The 17,241-nt window shown below is 46.8% G+C and overlaps 1 protein-coding gene across 2 annotated transcripts in view; it reads left to right on the top strand.

The window, feature by feature from the left end:
* Window positions 1–3,647: 3,647 nt before the first annotated feature.
* Window positions 3,648–17,241, top strand: part of Asic1 (acid sensing ion channel subunit 1) — a 25,276-nt gene continuing 11,682 nt past the window's right edge. Inside the window, exons 1-2 of one of the 2 annotated variants that reach the window (XM_048802699.1) lie at window positions 3,648–4,059; window positions 4,890–5,085. In XM_048802699.1, the coding sequence (XP_048658656.1) occupies window positions 3,698–4,059; window positions 4,890–5,085 (558 nt within the window). In that variant the 5' untranslated portion in view covers window positions 3,648–3,697. The remainder of the gene's footprint in view (window positions 4,060–4,889; window positions 5,086–17,241) is intronic. The other variant, XM_015493593.2, reaches the window with a different exon arrangement.

A 17,241-nucleotide genomic window follows, 5' to 3' on the forward strand; every position in this document is an offset into this window, starting at 1 on the left:
GACCCCGGCAGTGCCAACTTCTTTTTTTTCTTCATCCAGGCCCCACAAAGCCCTGCCAGAATGACTGCCCCTCTGCTACTCTATGCTGGCAGAGCTGGTCCGTCCCTCTATTTCACCCTTGACCTTTGCATTAGAGTTATCTGGCAACATATTCATCTTTCATTTGCTACTGGGAAACTTTGAGGGCAGGGACTATGCCACTCCTCACCTTCTCCCCAGACTCCATTCTGGAGTTTGATACAGGAAAAGCCTCAATGGAGACTTGCTGCAATATATAGCACAGGGAGGGGGTATGCAGGAACCCACTTCATTTCAAAGGAAGAGAAAATTACAGCATGAGGGATTTAGGCTGAGTATAAGAAAGAACTTCTTAAGGCTGGGGGCTGAGATACTATGAAGGATTAACCCAGACCCACAAATTCTGAAGAGCTAAGTTCCCCCAAGATTGACTGCATTATAGAGGTCTTTAAAAGTTGAAAAAAGCTGGGCATGGTGGCACATGCCTATAATCTCACCAACTTGGGAGGTTGAGGCAAAAGGATCACAAATTTAAGGCCAGCCTAAGCAATTTAGTAAGAACCTATCTCAGAGAAAAGAGAAAAGGTGGAGAGTATTTGGGATATAGCTCACTAGGAAAGCACCCCTGGGTGAAAATAAAGTTGGGAGTTCTGGGCCCCACCACTAGAGATTTGATTTAAGATGGGTCCATTGTATCAGCATTTTGAAAAGCTTCCCTGCGTAATTCGAATGTGTTGAGAAACACTGACTTAGACTCTGTCCTGATGTGGCTGCCTTGGCAGTTTTACCACCAGATCTAAATACTAATGCTTATAATAATTGTTATTTACTCTTGAGGATTTACTAAGTATAAGCCAATGTTCTAAACATTTTTCATGCATTATCTCGTGTAATTCTCAAAAAACCCTGTGAAATCAACATTCTCTTAATCTTATAGATGAGGAAACAGGCTCAAAGAGGTCAAGGGACCTGCCCATGCTAATAAATGGCAGGACCATGTCTAGGAGCTGAGATCCCTTGATTCATGCCTTTGATCTTCCCCCAAACTCCTCCTGAAGCTACTGTTGGCCTCAATCAGTCTTTGCCTGCCTCCACCTCACCTCATCACCTTCCCTCCACCCCCGCTGCTCCCTCAGTAACATCCCAAATGATTGAAGCAATTTGCAGCCATTAGAAGAAGCTCCAATGTGTCACTCAGCCTGTGAGGGTGGAAATGTGGAAGAATTACAGATGCTCTAAGATGATCCTCCCCTCCCCCTGAAGACATTTTGGGATTCAGGAATCAATTAGGTCCACTGCTTCCTCAGGTCCCTATATGGGACCCTCCCATAGGAATTCCCACTCCCAAATACCCTCAAGTGGAGTCTAAGTATCTGGGGGCGTACTGCCACCCAGTGGCTGCCCAAGGACACGACAGCCCTCCTGCACCTCCTGGTGCTGCTGGACAGCTCCTCAACCCAAGACCTTAATAGGAAATCCTTCCTCCCTTTCTTACAGCACCTCTGTGCCCAGGACCCTAGTAAGTGGATCCCCAACCTCCATAGTCTTAAATCCACACCCCATCTAGAGAGCTCCGACTTATTTACTGATTCCTCATGTGTTCCCTTCTCCTAACAACTCACAACTTCTCATCCAACTTTTTCCCACTGTGTCATCCCCTCCTCATTTCAGGTTCCTTCTTCCAACTTAAAACCCAGCATCACGTCCCGGGGACCCGCCTCTCATCTTCCTTCTTGCAGAGCTGCACCAGCCTGTAAGAGTAGCAAAGGAGCCATTGAAGATACCATTCTGGTTCCCTGCACCCCCCTCATCATCTGACACCATCAGACCTCAACAGCCTCAGTGCTAAGAGCCCCTAATGAGCATCAGCAAATTAACAACTTCCCCTTGATTGCTCCTTCTCTGTTAATTGGATACAGAGGCCCCTCCCCCAAAGGCCTGTCAGAAAGGAGGAGGGAGGGAGGGAAAGAGAGCGGTAAGAGCTTCAGGAACAGACCCCAGGCCTGGGTTCAATACCCAGACTTCGGCTCCACTCCTAAGCCCAGATCCCCTTTGCCACGTTTTTCAACCCTGTACCCCTCTCATTCCCTTTCCCCCTTTCCTTACTTCTGTTCCAATTCCCTTGAGCTCTGGCTATTTCTTCTTCCTTCCATCTGCTCCTCCTTTAGAGATTTGGTAGTGAGGAGCTGCAAACATACCCCCTGCCCCCAGACAAGCCAGCTCTATAAGGATGGATTCTGGGTGGCCAAGGCTGTGTGCTTGTTCACATATGTGCATGTATGTATCTATGTGTCACATGTAGGTGGGGAGCCGGGATAAGAAGAGGTGAGTGGATACGTGTAAGCCGCTGAGTGCTTGTCCTGTGGTCAGGCCTCTGGGTTGTGTGGACGTCTGTGATGTGTATCTGTATAGCTGTAAGTGGCATGGTATGACTCCGGTCTGAATGTGTCTATGTCTCCACAAGGGCAAGTGCTTGAATCAGTCAAGTGTGACTCGGAGCTTGTGTGTGTGTACACGTGTGCGTGTGCCACCAGAGGAAGCAGCAGCAAGAGGCAGAAGCATCGATCCGAAGGAGACAACGCGGGGAGGGGGACGCTGGGGGCAGATACCCTCCTTCCTGCGCGCACACGCGCGCGCGCGCGCACACACACACACACATCACATAGTCACATAACAGGCCATAGGACCTCACAGGCAAGGAGACGGCTCCGGGACCAGAGGGAGGCAGCGTTGCCAAGAGCGGCGGGGAGGAGGGGACAAGCCAGCGCCTGGAGCTCTGCGTTCCGCTCCGCGGGCCAGGGGCCCCGCGCTCACACCGGCCCAGAGACAGCCTCGCAGACACTCGTAGGCGCGCACGCGCACCCTCACCCCTCCTCCACCCCTCCCGCCGCCTCCGGGCCGGACGATGGATCCCTGCAGATCCCGGGGCTGGATGCTATCCCCCACAAGTAAGGGATGGGCACTGGTGGTTGTGCTGATCCATGTGCCACTCACCCCCGGGCTCCAGGTATGANCATCCACCTCGGGCAACCCGCCACCCCCACCCCTCACCCCAAAGACAGACAGACAGACACACACACACACACACACACACACACACGCCTGCGCCTACATAAGAACTGGAGACACCCCAGGTGAGTACTCAGGCTGGGCCCCTCCCCTTGTATACCCACCACCCTGGGGATTTTCTGGCCCAGGTTTAGCTCCTGGGAGGGAGAGCCCAGGATACCCTTGATCAGGAGAGGAGCTCCTGATCCTAGGTTTAGCCTATCTGGGGGAGTTTTATCTCCAGGATAGGTAGACATTCCTGTCCCAGAGTGACCCCACATCTCGAGGGAACTCCTGTGCCTTCCTTGGGAGCATCAAGACTTCCCTCTCACCCTTCAGTGACTATCTGGGGTCTCCTCTAGCCTAGAAAGATTCCCTGGGAGAGCATTCTCTTGGCCTCAGATGACCCCCCAAGCCTCTATTTGGAGGAGCCTTGTCCTGGGACAGGTCCCTTAGCCAGACACTTCTCGCCTTGAACACTAGGGAAGTCTTCTGCCCCAGGAGCACAGACCTCTGGAGATGGGGATTCTGGATGGACACAGTTGGAAGGGCACCATGTGCACTCTTATCTCAGGACAATAGCAGACTCTGTCTTTTCCCTGTCCTCCCCACCAGGATCCCCTAGACAAGGATGGAACTGAAAGCCGAGGAGGAGGAGGTGGGTGGCGTCCAGCCGGTGAGCATCCAGGCCTTCGCCAGCAGCTCAACGCTGCACGGTCTGGCCCACATCTTCTCCTACGAGCGGCTGTCCCTGAAGCGGGCACTGTGGGCCCTGTGCTTCCTGGGCTCACTGGCTGTGCTGCTGTGTGTGTGCACCGAGCGTGTGCAGTACTACTTCCACTACCACCACGTCACCAAGCTCGACGAGGTGGCTGCCTCCCAGCTCACCTTCCCTGCCGTCACGCTGTGCAACCTCAATGAGTTCCGCTTTAGCCAAGTCTCCAAAAATGACCTGTACCATGCTGGGGAGCTGCTGGCCCTGCTCAACAACAGGTGGGTGGCTCCCACCCACCCTTGCGCCCTGCTTATGAACATGGGGATTCTGAATGGACAGCTGGAAGGGCCCCATATGTGCTCTCTCTCTCTTTTTTTTATATTGGGGATTGGACCGAAGGATGCTTTACCACTGAGCTATATCCCCAATCCTTTTTATTTTTTATTTGAGACAGGGTCTTGCTAAATTGCTAAGGCTGGCCTCAAACTTGAGATTCTCCTGTTTTAGCCTCCTGAGTCTCTTGGATTGCAGATGTGTGCCACCACACCCAGCCCCATATGTATTCTTATCTCAGGACAGTGGCAGATTCATCTCTTAGTCAGGGTGCTTGCCTCTCTACCCTACCACAGAACCAGCCAACCCAGCCCTCTAGCCACCCCTCAAGCCTGCCACTCATAGCAGAGAAGTTGGGGCACTGCTGAGCACCTAATTAAGGCACCTAATCTCTGATTCCAGGATAGTCCAAAACAGTTCTACCATTACCCAGCCTGAGTTAACATTGGTACTCTCTGGAGTGAGATTTTCCCTCCTTCCTGCCACTGTGTTCTGATCTCCTCATTTAGGACAGACCACCTTTAAAGGGTAGAGACTATATTATAAAAGCCATGGCTGCCACTTTATCCATGCTTCCTCTAACCCATGTACTGAGATGCCCAGATACTTCTGTCTTCTCAAACTACATGTGGCAGGCCCTCTAGACATGACCAGCTCTCCTTCTTTGCCTATCTATGCCCAGGGCTGATCCCGGGGCTGGATGCTATCCCCCACAAGTAAGGGATGGGCACTGGTGGTTGTGCTGATCCATGTGCCACTCACCCCCGGGCTCCAGGTATGAGATACCAGACACACAGATGGCCGATGAAAAGCAGCTGGAGATATTGCAGGACAAGGCCAACTTCCGCAGCTTCAAGCCCAAGCCCTTCAACATGCGTGAGTTCTATGACCGAGCAGGACACGACATTAGAGACATGCTGCTCTCCTGCCACTTCCGGGGGGAGGTCTGCAGCGCTGAAGACTTCAAGGTGGTGAGTCCTCTGCTGTGGGGTGTGTGTCAGCCTGGCCTTCAGTGGAGGAGGAGACAGGGAGCGGGCCAGGGCTCTCAATGCGTGCTGCTCTGGGAGAGAAAGTGTGTGTTTTGGGATTTGCTTCTGGAGTACATTTATACCATGTGAGGGCCTGAGCCACAACCTTGCACCCATTAAGGCAGGAAAGAGAACCTACAGTGAATATCATATACTCACACACACCACGCATGCACACATGGCCAGGCATGGCCCTGAGCCCACTATTTACCTTCTGGACCACGGGTGTCAAAGTTAGGAGTAGTGATGGGTAAGTTACAACCTTGTTACTCAAAGTGAGGTCTGATAACTGTCACCTGAGAGCTTGAAAGAAATATAGTACCTTGCCACCCCACTTCCCAGACCTACTGAATCAAAATCTGCATTCTAAAAAGGTCCCAAAGTGATGTGAGTATACAGTAAGTTTGAGCATTGTGAAGTATGGGGATTAAGGGAAGCTTCCCTTTAAATAGCCAGACAGGTCCAGGTGTGGTGGCACATGCCTATATCCCAATGACTAGGGAGGCTGAGGCAGGAGGATTGCAAGTTTAAGGGCAGCCTCAGAAACTTAGTGAGTCAGGCCTTCAGCAACTTAGCAAGGGATTGGGGAGGTAGCTTAGTGATAAAGTACCACTGAGTTCAATTCCTTAGTATCCTTAGTACCAAAAAAGGAAGAAAAGAAATAAGTAATTTTCTCTGTGTCATTCTCACCCTCACCCCAACCTCATATACACATGTGCACACACACACACACACACACACAAGCTGTCCAGTTAGGTATCCCCCTTGCCAGCAAGAGCCACAGAGCCAGAGTCAGAGGTAATCAGGATGAAAACGGAAATGCCCCACAAATGCTTGCACAGATGTGATGGCCTCAGGTCAGTACCTCAGGTGTTAGAAAATTGACTTTGGCATCTGATGTGCTAGGTTATCCTAGGCAAGTCACATATATTCTTTAGGGTAAAGATCCTCACAGAGAAGCCAGATGTGGAGGTTGCATTTTTGAAATCCCAGCTACTTGAGCGGCTAAAGTAAAAGGATTGCTTGAGCCTAGGAGTTGGAGGCCATCCTGAGAAGTATAATGAAACTCCCAAATCAAAACCAAACAGCTAGCTGGGCACAGTGGTACTCATCTGTAGTCCTAGAAGGAGCTTGAGGAGCTTGAGGAAGGAAGATCGCAGGTTTAAGGTTAGCCTGGGCAATTTAGTGAGACCCTATCTCAAACTACTGAGGATGTAGTTCAAGGGTAAAGCACCCATGGGTTCAATCCTAAGTACCAAAACAAACAAACAAACAAATGAAAAAAAAGATACACACAGAAGCTGGAAAGAGGCCAAAGGACCTGGAGGCATCTATAAATAACTGTAATCCCAAATGGAAGGACAATGTTTGTAACTCTTCAGAATGCTTGCTATGCTCTCCCAATCCCTTTGATAAATAACCGTATTATCTGTGTTTTACAAATTCACAATCTGAGATACAAAGAAGTAGGATAATTTGCCCAACCTCACTACCTGATTAATGACAGATTCAGGATTGGAACTCATGTCTCATTAAGTACTAGTGCAGTGTGCTTTTCTCATTAGTGTTGCTGAACCTGAATTTCTCCTGTCCACCTCCAATTCTGGCATTGCTCTTTCAAAACCCAGGCTCGGGGCTGAGGTTGTGGCTCAGTGGTAGAGCACTTGCCTTGCACATGTGAAGCACTGGGTTCGATCTTTAGCACCACATAAAATAAATAAATAACTAAAACAAAGGTACTGTGTCCATGTTCAACTAAAAAAAAAATTAAAAAAACAAAACAAAACAAAAAAACAGTCTCCCCAGGATCCCCTGCTCTCATGCCTCCTCCTAATTCTCCATTCTCAGATCTTCCCCTTTCTCCCAACCCATTTCCTCCCCGACTTCCTTGCTTCCTTCTAGCATTAAGGAAACATAGGCTGCATATGTTTACGTAAAAAGGTTAGAGCCATGATCATATGTAGTGTTTCCTGCTGAGGTTACACAGGCTTCCCACTCTCTTGTTTGTTTGTTTGGTACTGGGAATTTAACCCAGGGGCACTCAATCACTGAGCCACATCCCCAGCCTTTTTTATTTTTTCTTTTGAGACAGTGTCTCTCTAAATTGCCCAAGGCCAGGTTAAATTGCTGAGGCTGGCTTTGAACTTGCAATCCTCCTGCCTCAGCCCCAGAGTGGCTAGGATTATGTGTGTGCGCTGCACCTGGCACTTCCCAATCTCTTTAAGTCCTGTTCTGCAGACCAGTTTCATGGGCCTTTGTCAGTCCTGTTGGACAGGGGTTATATGACCACACTCTATTCTTTGCTAAGCCAAGCTGAAAGGGAACTTAGCCCAGGTACAAGAGCACTTCCTTCTCTTTTCCTTCTTCATAACAGGAGAGTCCTAGATTTCCCAGAGCTTCAGACCAGAAGGTTCCTAAGCTCACAAACTTTGTTACAAGAAACCTAGAACTGGACTGGGGTTATGGCTCAGCAGTAGAGCACTTGCCTCGCACGTGCAAGGCCCTGGGTTTGACCCTCAGCACCAATAAAATAAACAAATAAAATAAAAAGTTATAAAAGAAAGAAAGAAAGAAACCTAGAACTATAGGTGAAGGTGGAAGCAAAATTCAGAATCCTACCCTTCTCCAACATACCCAAGATACAACAGAAGGGACTACCAGGAAAGAGAAAACCTATCAACTGGATGGTTTATAATGTTGGATATAGGAGGGAAGTGCTTGACTAGACTTGGGAAGGTGTTAAGGTATAAAGTTGGAATACTGTTAATCCAGAGAAAGTATTCAGTTGAATATCCATTTGTCGTCATGTCCAGAAAAATTTCAAGTGGCAATGCTAAGATGTTTGGTTCATAGTAATGGAGATACTAAACTGTAATTGGTCCATGTTGTCTGAGGGGGAAAATTCCAAGCAGTCAGATGGAGATATGATTGGTTCACAGAGTCCTGTAGCAATCTGAATTCTTCCTTCTCCTGAGGAAAAAACCTACAGGGTAGCGCTCTGCAGGTCCAACTGTGGCACTTGTTGATTCTGGGTTGTAAGGGAAGATCAAGTTTTTTTGTTTCTCAGTCCATGTATCAAAGACCTAACCCTGGTCTGGCTGGACCCAAAATCCTCAGCCTATCCTTCTACCCTTTCTGGTTGCCCTCAGTGCCAGCCCTTTTCTATGTCAAGAGTTCTACCACTTCTGCTTGTATGGATATTTCTACACAAACAGGAGTCTGGTTTTGAGTACCTGTCTAACATCTCCGAGGTGAGAAGGGACTGACAGGCCTTCTTCTCTGGATCCCCAATCCTAAGGGATTCACACATTCTTTGCTTTGTGTTCCACTCTCTCTCCTCTCCTTGGTCTCATAATTAGCATGTTTCCTCATTCATGCCATTCTCTGCCAGGCTCAGATATCAGGATGTGAATCTAGCCTCTGAATAAGTGTGGCACTGGCAGAAATCATCTGATTATAGGGTCAGAGTTTAGGGGAGACTGTCTTGGCATCTTCTGCAGCCTTAATAGCAGAGGGCCTTAACTGGGGGTCCCTTGCTCAAAATGTTTTCAAAATACAGTATGCATGGGCACATGCAGACTCTTCTGTGATGTTTCCAAGGGCAACACTCACCCAAACAGTAAGAACTCGCTCCAGGAGAATGTTTTGAGAGATAATAGAGGATATCTTCTCTGGTCCCCAAAGACCCCAGCTTCCTTGATGAGAATCTGTAGTAACATTTTCCCAGATTTGCTTTGAAATCCAGCTCAATCTCAGGGAATAGGGGTCACAGACTGTTGGACCAGTGTCTATCCCCCAGGTGTGGTTAATTGTGGGGAACCTGAGCTAAATCTGGGAGAAATGAGTTGGAAATCCTTTGCGAATGGCGGGGGTAGAGGGAAGTAAGGGAAGTATCCCCAAGCAATCCCTTTGGGTGGGCCTCAGTAGCTCCCTCCTGAGCTACCAAAAGAGCCAGAAAGCCCAACCACAAGGACCCCTCTTTCTGGGCCACCTCCTTTTCTTCCCAGTGGGGTGTCTGGTTGCCAGGGCAACAGGGTCTGAGGCTCCTTTCCCACCTTGAGGCTAGCCAGGCCAATGCAAGGCAGGGGTCCTATGGAGGGGGGCCAGGGGCGCAGATGTCTGCTGGTGTATGGGCGGGGGCTGGGGAGTGAGCACAGTTGCAGCTGGTGCCAGTCTCCAGCTGCACCTTATCTGTCCCTGGCAGTGGGAGCAGCGATGTGGCTGGAATGCTGAGCAGCATGGAGGGGAGGGGGCTGGCAGATGGTTGCCCAGTCTGCCCTATGCCACCCCCCTCCTTCCAGCTGAGACCCAGAGATTTTGCCTGGGTTGTGGGGATGATGAGAGAAGCAGGACTGCATGTCTGGACCTTGAAAGAGGACTAGGAGGGTAATCAGTGCAAATTGTCAGGATGGGGGGTATTGTAAGAACTGCAATCTTTTTAAAAGGGCATGGAACTGGGGGACAAGAATCCAGAGGGGACAGAGAAGTACCCCAGGACCCTGGAGTGAGGGGCAGAATCTTCCAGAGAAAATGTGGAATAAAGGGGGTGGATGCAGGGGGCGGGGGCAGGAATCTCCTGGAGCACCTAAAGAGGCGAGATACTGACACAAGAGGCTATGTGGTTGGGTGATCCTAGGGTCCCGTAGGGAAAGAGAAAGGTCATCAATAAAGTAATCAGAGCCAGGGATGTCAGGGCCCAGGGCTGTGCCCTTCACTGACACTCCTCACCCCCATCCCTACCCCATAGTAGCTCAGACCAAGATTCAAGAAGGCCCAACCTTATTACCTGGTCCTGTTCTCTCTTGCTAAGCAGAGGGCGTAGGAGCTGTGGAGGGGAAAGGCTACTGTTTGGACTGCAGTGCAGAGAGGAGGACCTGACTACCCTACCCATGGGTGTGGTGGTTTTCAAGGGGGTGATTTGGGAGGGGAAGATGTGCAGAGGCTCAAGTGGAGGAGAGGTGCTCTGCCCTAGGAGTTTGTGGATACTAATTCCCTCCTGCCCTATCCTTCCCATCTCTCTCTTCTCCCTGGGAAGGCCTGAAGTGAATAGAAGGGGTTGGAGAAGAGCTGAGCAGAGCCAGTTGCAGGAATCCAGGGACCCTGGGCTGGTGTCTCTTTCTTTTTCCTACACAGATTTCCACAAACATCCTTTGGGTAACTTAGTTTCCTCTTCTTTCTCCCCTCCTCCTGCTTCCCCACCCCAGCCAGTTCTTTTAGACTGCTATCAGCTAAGAGGCTACTCTAAGCTAATTGATCTCCTGGCTGTTGGCTAAAGTAATAGAGAATTGATGTAAATAAGTAAGTGTCTCTGGAGGCAGAGACGGAAGTGGAGGGCTCCAGAGGGAAGTGATTCTGGCTGCCTAGCCAGAGGACAACTCACTTTTTAGGTGTGACTACTATACCCCAGTGTGTCCAAGAGGCAGAGGGGAGGCTGCAGAGAAGTCAGGAACATTCTGCTGTGGGTGGAGTTTGCTTCTGAGTGTGCTTCAACTTTTTGGAAAGCAATTGCAATTCTGGGGGGAATGTGAGGGAGAGTGAAGATTCCTGTGAGGAGCTGGGATTGTGGGAGTGTCAAGCTGCACACGATTCATTCCTGTGATGGACAGGGCCACTTCTAAGTGCCAGGTTCTATGGTGGGGTGTGGTGGTGACAGGCAGACCCAACCTCTACTCTCAGGGACTTAGAAATATTCAGGTGGAATCCACCCAATTTCCCCAGCCATTCTCAGCTACTCAGACAATTCCAGCGTTAAAGAATATGCTGGAAGCTGAATTGTGAGGGCGCATGCCTGTAGTGTCAGTGACTTGGGAGGCTGAGGCAGAAGGATTTGCAAGTGCAACGACAGCCTGGGCCACTTAGTGAGACCCTGTCTCAAAATAAAAAGTAAGGGGTTGCAGTTGTGGCTCAGTGGTAAAGTGCTTGCCTAGCATGTATGAGGCACTGTGTTCAATCCTCAGCAACACATAAAAATACATAAAATAAAGGTATTTTGTCCATCTACAACCCCCAAAAAAATTTTAAGTAAAATAGGGGTCTGGGGTTGTGGCTCAGTGGTAGCCTAGCACAAGTGAGGCAGTGGGTTCCGTCCCCAGCACCACATAACAATAAATAAATAAACAAAATAAAAGTACTGTGTTCATTAAAATAATGATGAAAATGAAAAATAAAAAGGGCTGGGAGTATAGCTCAGTGATAAAGTGCCCCTGGGTTCAATCCCTGGTACCATGAAAAAATAAATAAAACTGCCCATGCCTGCCCCATTCTACCCTTCCCAAACAATGAACCAGCCAATTCTCTCCAGCAAGGCAGGATCATTTTCCTGCCTTTGAACAGACCCTTCAGGCATAAATCTTCCCTCTTTTGTCTGAGTGTGGCTGCTCCAGAAGTTTCTATCCTCTGATAGAGGACTTTCCCAGTCAGGACCTTTGGGTAAGCATTCCAGGAGACTGGGAGACAGCAAGAACAAGAAATGAAGCCTACTTAGCTGAAGAATGGGAGTAGACATTAGGAATCCTGGGTTCTACTTTGGGTAGAGTTCCAGGTGACTTCATTTCTCAGCTTCTATACCCAAATTCCTATGAGGAGGAGAGGCCTAAGGGAGTTGTTAAAGTGTCCTTTGTCCAGGGGCACCCTCTCTTTCAACCTCTAGGAGAGGGAACCTCTAGGGCACTCTGGCCAAGCCCACCCTAACCAATATGTATTATGGATGAGCTGTGCCAAGTGACCTGAACACATGTATCAGACATCTTCCCCACAGGATATTTAAAAAGTGAGCATGAAACTTCTGTGTTCCCTTAGAAAACTATAAGAACAAGCCAGGTGCAGTGGCATATGCCTATAATCCCAGTGACTCAGGAAAATCTCAAGTTTGAGGCCAGCTTCGGCAACTTAGCAAAATCTTTAGCAGCTTAGTGAGACCCTGTCTCAAAATAAATAAATAAATAAGGGTTGGTAATGTAACTTGGTGATAGAGTACCACAGGTTCAATTCCCAGTACCATGGAAAGAAAAGAAACTGTGAGAACAGAGACTCTGCTGCTCCAGGCTCTCCATACCCACTCTAGGGGGAAAGGAAGGGCAAGCTGTGATCTCTTGGAGATTCTATGAGTTTTCGGAAAGCACACCCATGCCCACCCCTCTCATCTGCACATCCTCTTTGTGGCTGACAGTCCTAGGACCTGAAGGTAGGGTTTTGTTGCTTAGTGTTTTATATTTTAGTTGGTGTGTTATATCAGTGTGCCAGGCTAGGAAGTCTTCCCAGGGGAAGACTGCTGCAGTGGCCTTGACCATGTACAGCAGCCAATTCAGCCTTCTCAAATCATACTCATTGCATGTGTGCCCCAAGGGAACAAACACACATGTGCACCTCCATGTGCATGACTGGGGGAGAACATAGATGTAGACTAGCATGTGAAGTGGATGTATGTGGCTGTACATAGAACATATGCAGCTTGGTGCATGGAGCTGTGGGAGAAAGCTTTTGTGCAGACAAACCTCTTGTATGCAGAGCACATACCAGCAAAATTAATCATCTCTTTCAGCCATGCTTTCAAATTTCACAGATTCCCTTTACTTTTGCTACTCATCATTCTGGAAGGTAGGAAGATATTTAATATCTTCATTGGAAAGATAAAAAAAAACTGAGGCTCAGAGGCATGTTATGTGACTTGTCTAAGACCACGCAGCCAGTATATAACAAAGTGAGGCCTCGACTTCTGATCTTCCAAATCCGAGTTCCCTGTATGTGGATTCAGGAACAGGAATGCATGTGGTGGATGAGGTTGCTCTGGGCTCTCCAGCTGCTCAAGCTGTGTGGTGAGACAGGAAGGGAAAGAAAAATGCAGAGAAAAAGACCCTAGGAATCCCAGTCCCTGGGTTGAGTATGCCAAGTCTTTGGAGTCCTTTGACTTTTCATTGTACCATCTGGCCAAGTCCCAACCACTGGCTTTTTCCAGGGTGACACCAGGGCAGCCAGGATCTACTGGAGGAAGTTGCACACCAGGGTAGCAGATATCACATTTCGATCATGATCATGATCAACATCCCTAAAAGGGCTTGCAATGCTGCCTGGCAACCTCAGTGTGTTGTTCTGGTCAACTTGCTCTCCCCAGTGATTACTGTAAATTTCTCCACTCTTCTCAAACAGTCAGTCTTCCTAGCTTCTCTCTCACACTCAGCAGACAACCTTGCTTTCTACTTTGCTGAGCAAACAGAAGCCTCAGACACGATCTCCTTCTTCCTCTGGGTACCAGTGCCTACAAGGGAACATCCATCTTATCTAAGATAAAATCATCCTACTCTTTTCTGATCTCCTCTGCCTTTTTAGAAACTTTATCCAACTGATTCTGCCTCTCCATCCTCTACAGACAGACCCTCCTTCTCAAGTGAAACCATCCCATCAACAACGAAACATGATTAAGATACTCCAACTTAAAAATAGATGCCTAAGTCAAGTGTAATGGCACACCTGGAGTCTCAGCCATTTGGGAGACTGAGGCAGGAGAATCACCTGAACCTAGGAGGTTGAGACCAGCTTGGGAATACAGCAAGACTCCATCTCAAACAAACAAAAGCTTCAACAACAGCTACCACTTATTGAGCACTTACTATGTATTAGGCTTTGGGCTAAGATAAAAACCCAAACTCATAGGGCTTTCAACTGCACTCTCTCTCTTCTTCCCCTCACAAAGTTCTAAAAAGTGATGTGTATGGTCATGGTCCCATTTCCTAATCTCCAACTCACTTTCTGATCTATTCCAGGCTGCCTTTTCACCCACCATTCCTCCTAAATGGTTCTATCTAAGGCCATTAGTGTTTTATCCTTGATTTAATAGCATTCGAAATAGTTGACCCCACCCTCTTTTTGAACTACTCTTTTGACAACCAACTTTGATTTTCCTCTTACGTAGAGTCATTCCTCTGTCTCTTTGCCAATTAAGTGTTGTCTCTATTCAAGGCTCAGCCTCAAGTTTTCTTCTTCTTTCAAATCATAGAGGTTCCAGGTGTAGTGGCTCATGCCTATAATCTCAGCAACTAAGGAGGCTGAGGCAGGAAGATCACAAATTTGACGCCATCCTCAGCAACTTAGCAAGGCCCTCAGAAACTTAGTGAAACCCTGTCTACGTGGCTGTAAAACCAATGTGATACTGCAATCTGTACACGTGGAAAAAAAAGAATTCATACCCCACTTGAATCAAATGTATGATATGTCAAGATCATTGTAATGTTTTGAGCAACTAATAATAATAATAAAAAAGAAACCCTGTCTAAAAAGAAAAGAAAAAAGAAAATTAAAAGGACTGGGGATGTATCTCAGTAGTAAAGTCCTGGGTTAGATTTCCAGTACCAAAATGATGATGAGGAGGATAATGATGAATTTGATGATGATGATAAATCAATGTAAAAGAACAGCCTGAAGAATTTTTACACTAGTATATCTTACAATGTAACATCTACAAATTATGTTGGTGTGTATTTACATTCATGCCAGAAAGTTCCTTCAGGCCCTTTTCTAGTCAATACCAACCCACAAGAGTTAGCCACTATTCTATCAGGATAGATGTTTCACTTATTCTTGAGCTTCTTGGAGTATATGTATCTCCATCCAATATCTACTCTTTTAAATTTTTTTTAGTTGTAGTTGGACACAATATATTTATTTATTTATTTTGTGGTGCTGAGGATTGAACCCAGTGCCTTGCACATGCTAGACGAGTGCTCTCCTGCTCAGCCACAACCCCAGACTTCCAGTATCTACTCTTTTGTGTGTCTGTTTTTGCTCATCATTATGCCTGAGATTTAGTCATGTTGTGTGTAGCAAAAATTGGCTCTTTTTAAACACTGTGTAATATCTCATTATATGTATACACCACAATTTATTTATGCTTTCTATAGTTTGGGTTGTTAGCAGTTTGGGGCTCTTATTAATGAAGCTATTGTGAACACACTTGTTTATGTTTTTTGGTTGACATATACACTCACTTCTTTTGGCTGTAGAACTGGTTAAGTTATAAGCTATGATTCTATTTAGCTTTAGTGAATGTTGCCAAATAAGTCCTTTTTTCTATTTTTTAAAAACTTTTTATTCTATTCTTGGGCAGTCTCATCTTCACTCATGACTCCAATTATCTTTTACATACTGACAACTGCCAAATATATGTCTCAGTCCAATTCTCCCTTCCTAGCATCAGCCCCAATGGCCAATTTTCCACTTAATCTCTCTATTTGGATGTCCTCAAGGTTTCTCAAAACCAGCATGTGCAAAACTAAACTTGTCTTCTTATCTCTCAAACAGGTCCTTTATCTTGTCCCTGATCAGTCTAGTAAGCCACCTCACTGTTTCAGGTACATAAACTCCGACTCTCTGTCTCCCTTACCTGCCTTGGTAGGACCTGCCAAGTCTTGACAAGATCCGACAGTTTTGCCTCCTAAATATCTCCCCTCTGCCACTCTGTTCCACACCACCCCTCAAATCCATCTCACTGGACCCCTGCAATAGTTTCCTAACGAGTCTTCAGCAGCCCCTCTGGCTCTTCTACTCAGCTTCCAGAACTGTCTTTTTAAAACACAGCTTTGATTGTTTGATATCTCCATAGGGAGGTCCTCCATTGTTATTGGACCAGAATCCTTACCTTAAAGACCTGCATGATCTGAGTGCTGCCTGCTTCAACCCAGTTCTCCAGATACACTTGCCTCCTCTCAGCTATCTTTTCCTGAGGCCTTTGTACACATTCCATTTTCCTTTTGGAACCCCCGGCCCCTTCTTTATTCTTTAGCTTGCAATTCAAATATCACTCTTAGAGAAGCTTTCCTTGATTTCCGCAGTCTGGGTCAGGTCCCTCTATTCTTTGCCTCATTGAACTACATAATTATATTTATTGTATTTATCATAGTTTTCAATTAAATATTTATATTTGTGACTTTTTAAACTGATATCTCTCTCATTAGACAGTGAGCTCCATGCAGGCAGGATGTGGGCCCATTATATCAATGAGTAAATGAAGAAGGAAGGAATTTAGAGAGAGATGACCTAATTCTAATATTAAGCCCATTACTTGTTGTCATGAGACTTGAACTGGTTTCTGTGGCTCAGCTTCCTCACTTGTCCAAAAGTTATGAAGTTACTCAACCAACTTCTTTGGTAGATTGTATAAGGATCTATACAATCTACCAATCTTCCATTCTGGTGAAGCCCCAAGAATGTCTTCTTATCTCTCAAACAGGTCCTTTATCTTGTCCCTGATCAGTCTAGTAAGCCACCTCACTGTTTCAGGTACATAAACTCCGACTCTCTGTCTCCCTTACCTGCCTTGGTAGGACCTGCCAAGTCTTGACAAGATCCGACAGTTTTGCCTCCTAAATATCTCCCCTCTGCCACTCTATTCCACACTTTCCTGTAAAAAGTTGAATACTCTGAAACACTGCACAGATCAGAAAGAAGCTGGGTATGTTGGCATATACCTGTAATTTCAGTAGTTCAGGAGGCTGAGGCAGGAGGATCACAAGTTTAAAGCCAGCCTCAGCAATTTAGTGAGACTCTGTCTCAAAATAAAAAGGGCTGGGCTGGGGCTGTAGTTCAGTGGCAGAGCACTTGCCTAGCACGTGTGAGGCACTGGGTTCAAGCCTCAGCAACACATAAAAATAAATAAAATAAAGGCATTCTGTCCATCTACAACTACAAAAATACTAAAAACATAAAAATAAAAAGGGCTAGTGGGGGCTGGGGTCATGACTTAGTGGTGGGTGCTTGCCTAGAATGTATGAAGCACTGGGTTCAATTCTCAGCACTGCTTATAAATAAATAAAATAAAAGATCAACAACTACATAAATATAGAAAAAAATGTAATAAGGGCTGGGGATGTGGCTTAGTGGTTAAGTGTCCCTGGGTTTAATCTCCAATATATATATGTTGGGGCCTCACCAGAAGGAAGACCAGACAGACACAGTTCAGCCTCCAAGGGCTGTGAGTTTGGTATGACTGTATACCTTTTCCCAACACCAACACCAAGATCTACCATATATATATATATATATATATATATATATATATATATATATAGAGAGAGAGAGAGAGAGAGAGAGAGAGAGAGAGAGAGAGAG

The sequence above is a fragment of the Marmota marmota genome, unplaced genomic scaffold (assembly GCF_001458135.2).
Source record: "Marmota marmota marmota unplaced genomic scaffold, marMar, whole genome shotgun sequence".
Lineage (NCBI taxonomy): Eukaryota > Metazoa > Chordata > Mammalia > Rodentia > Sciuridae > Marmota > Marmota marmota.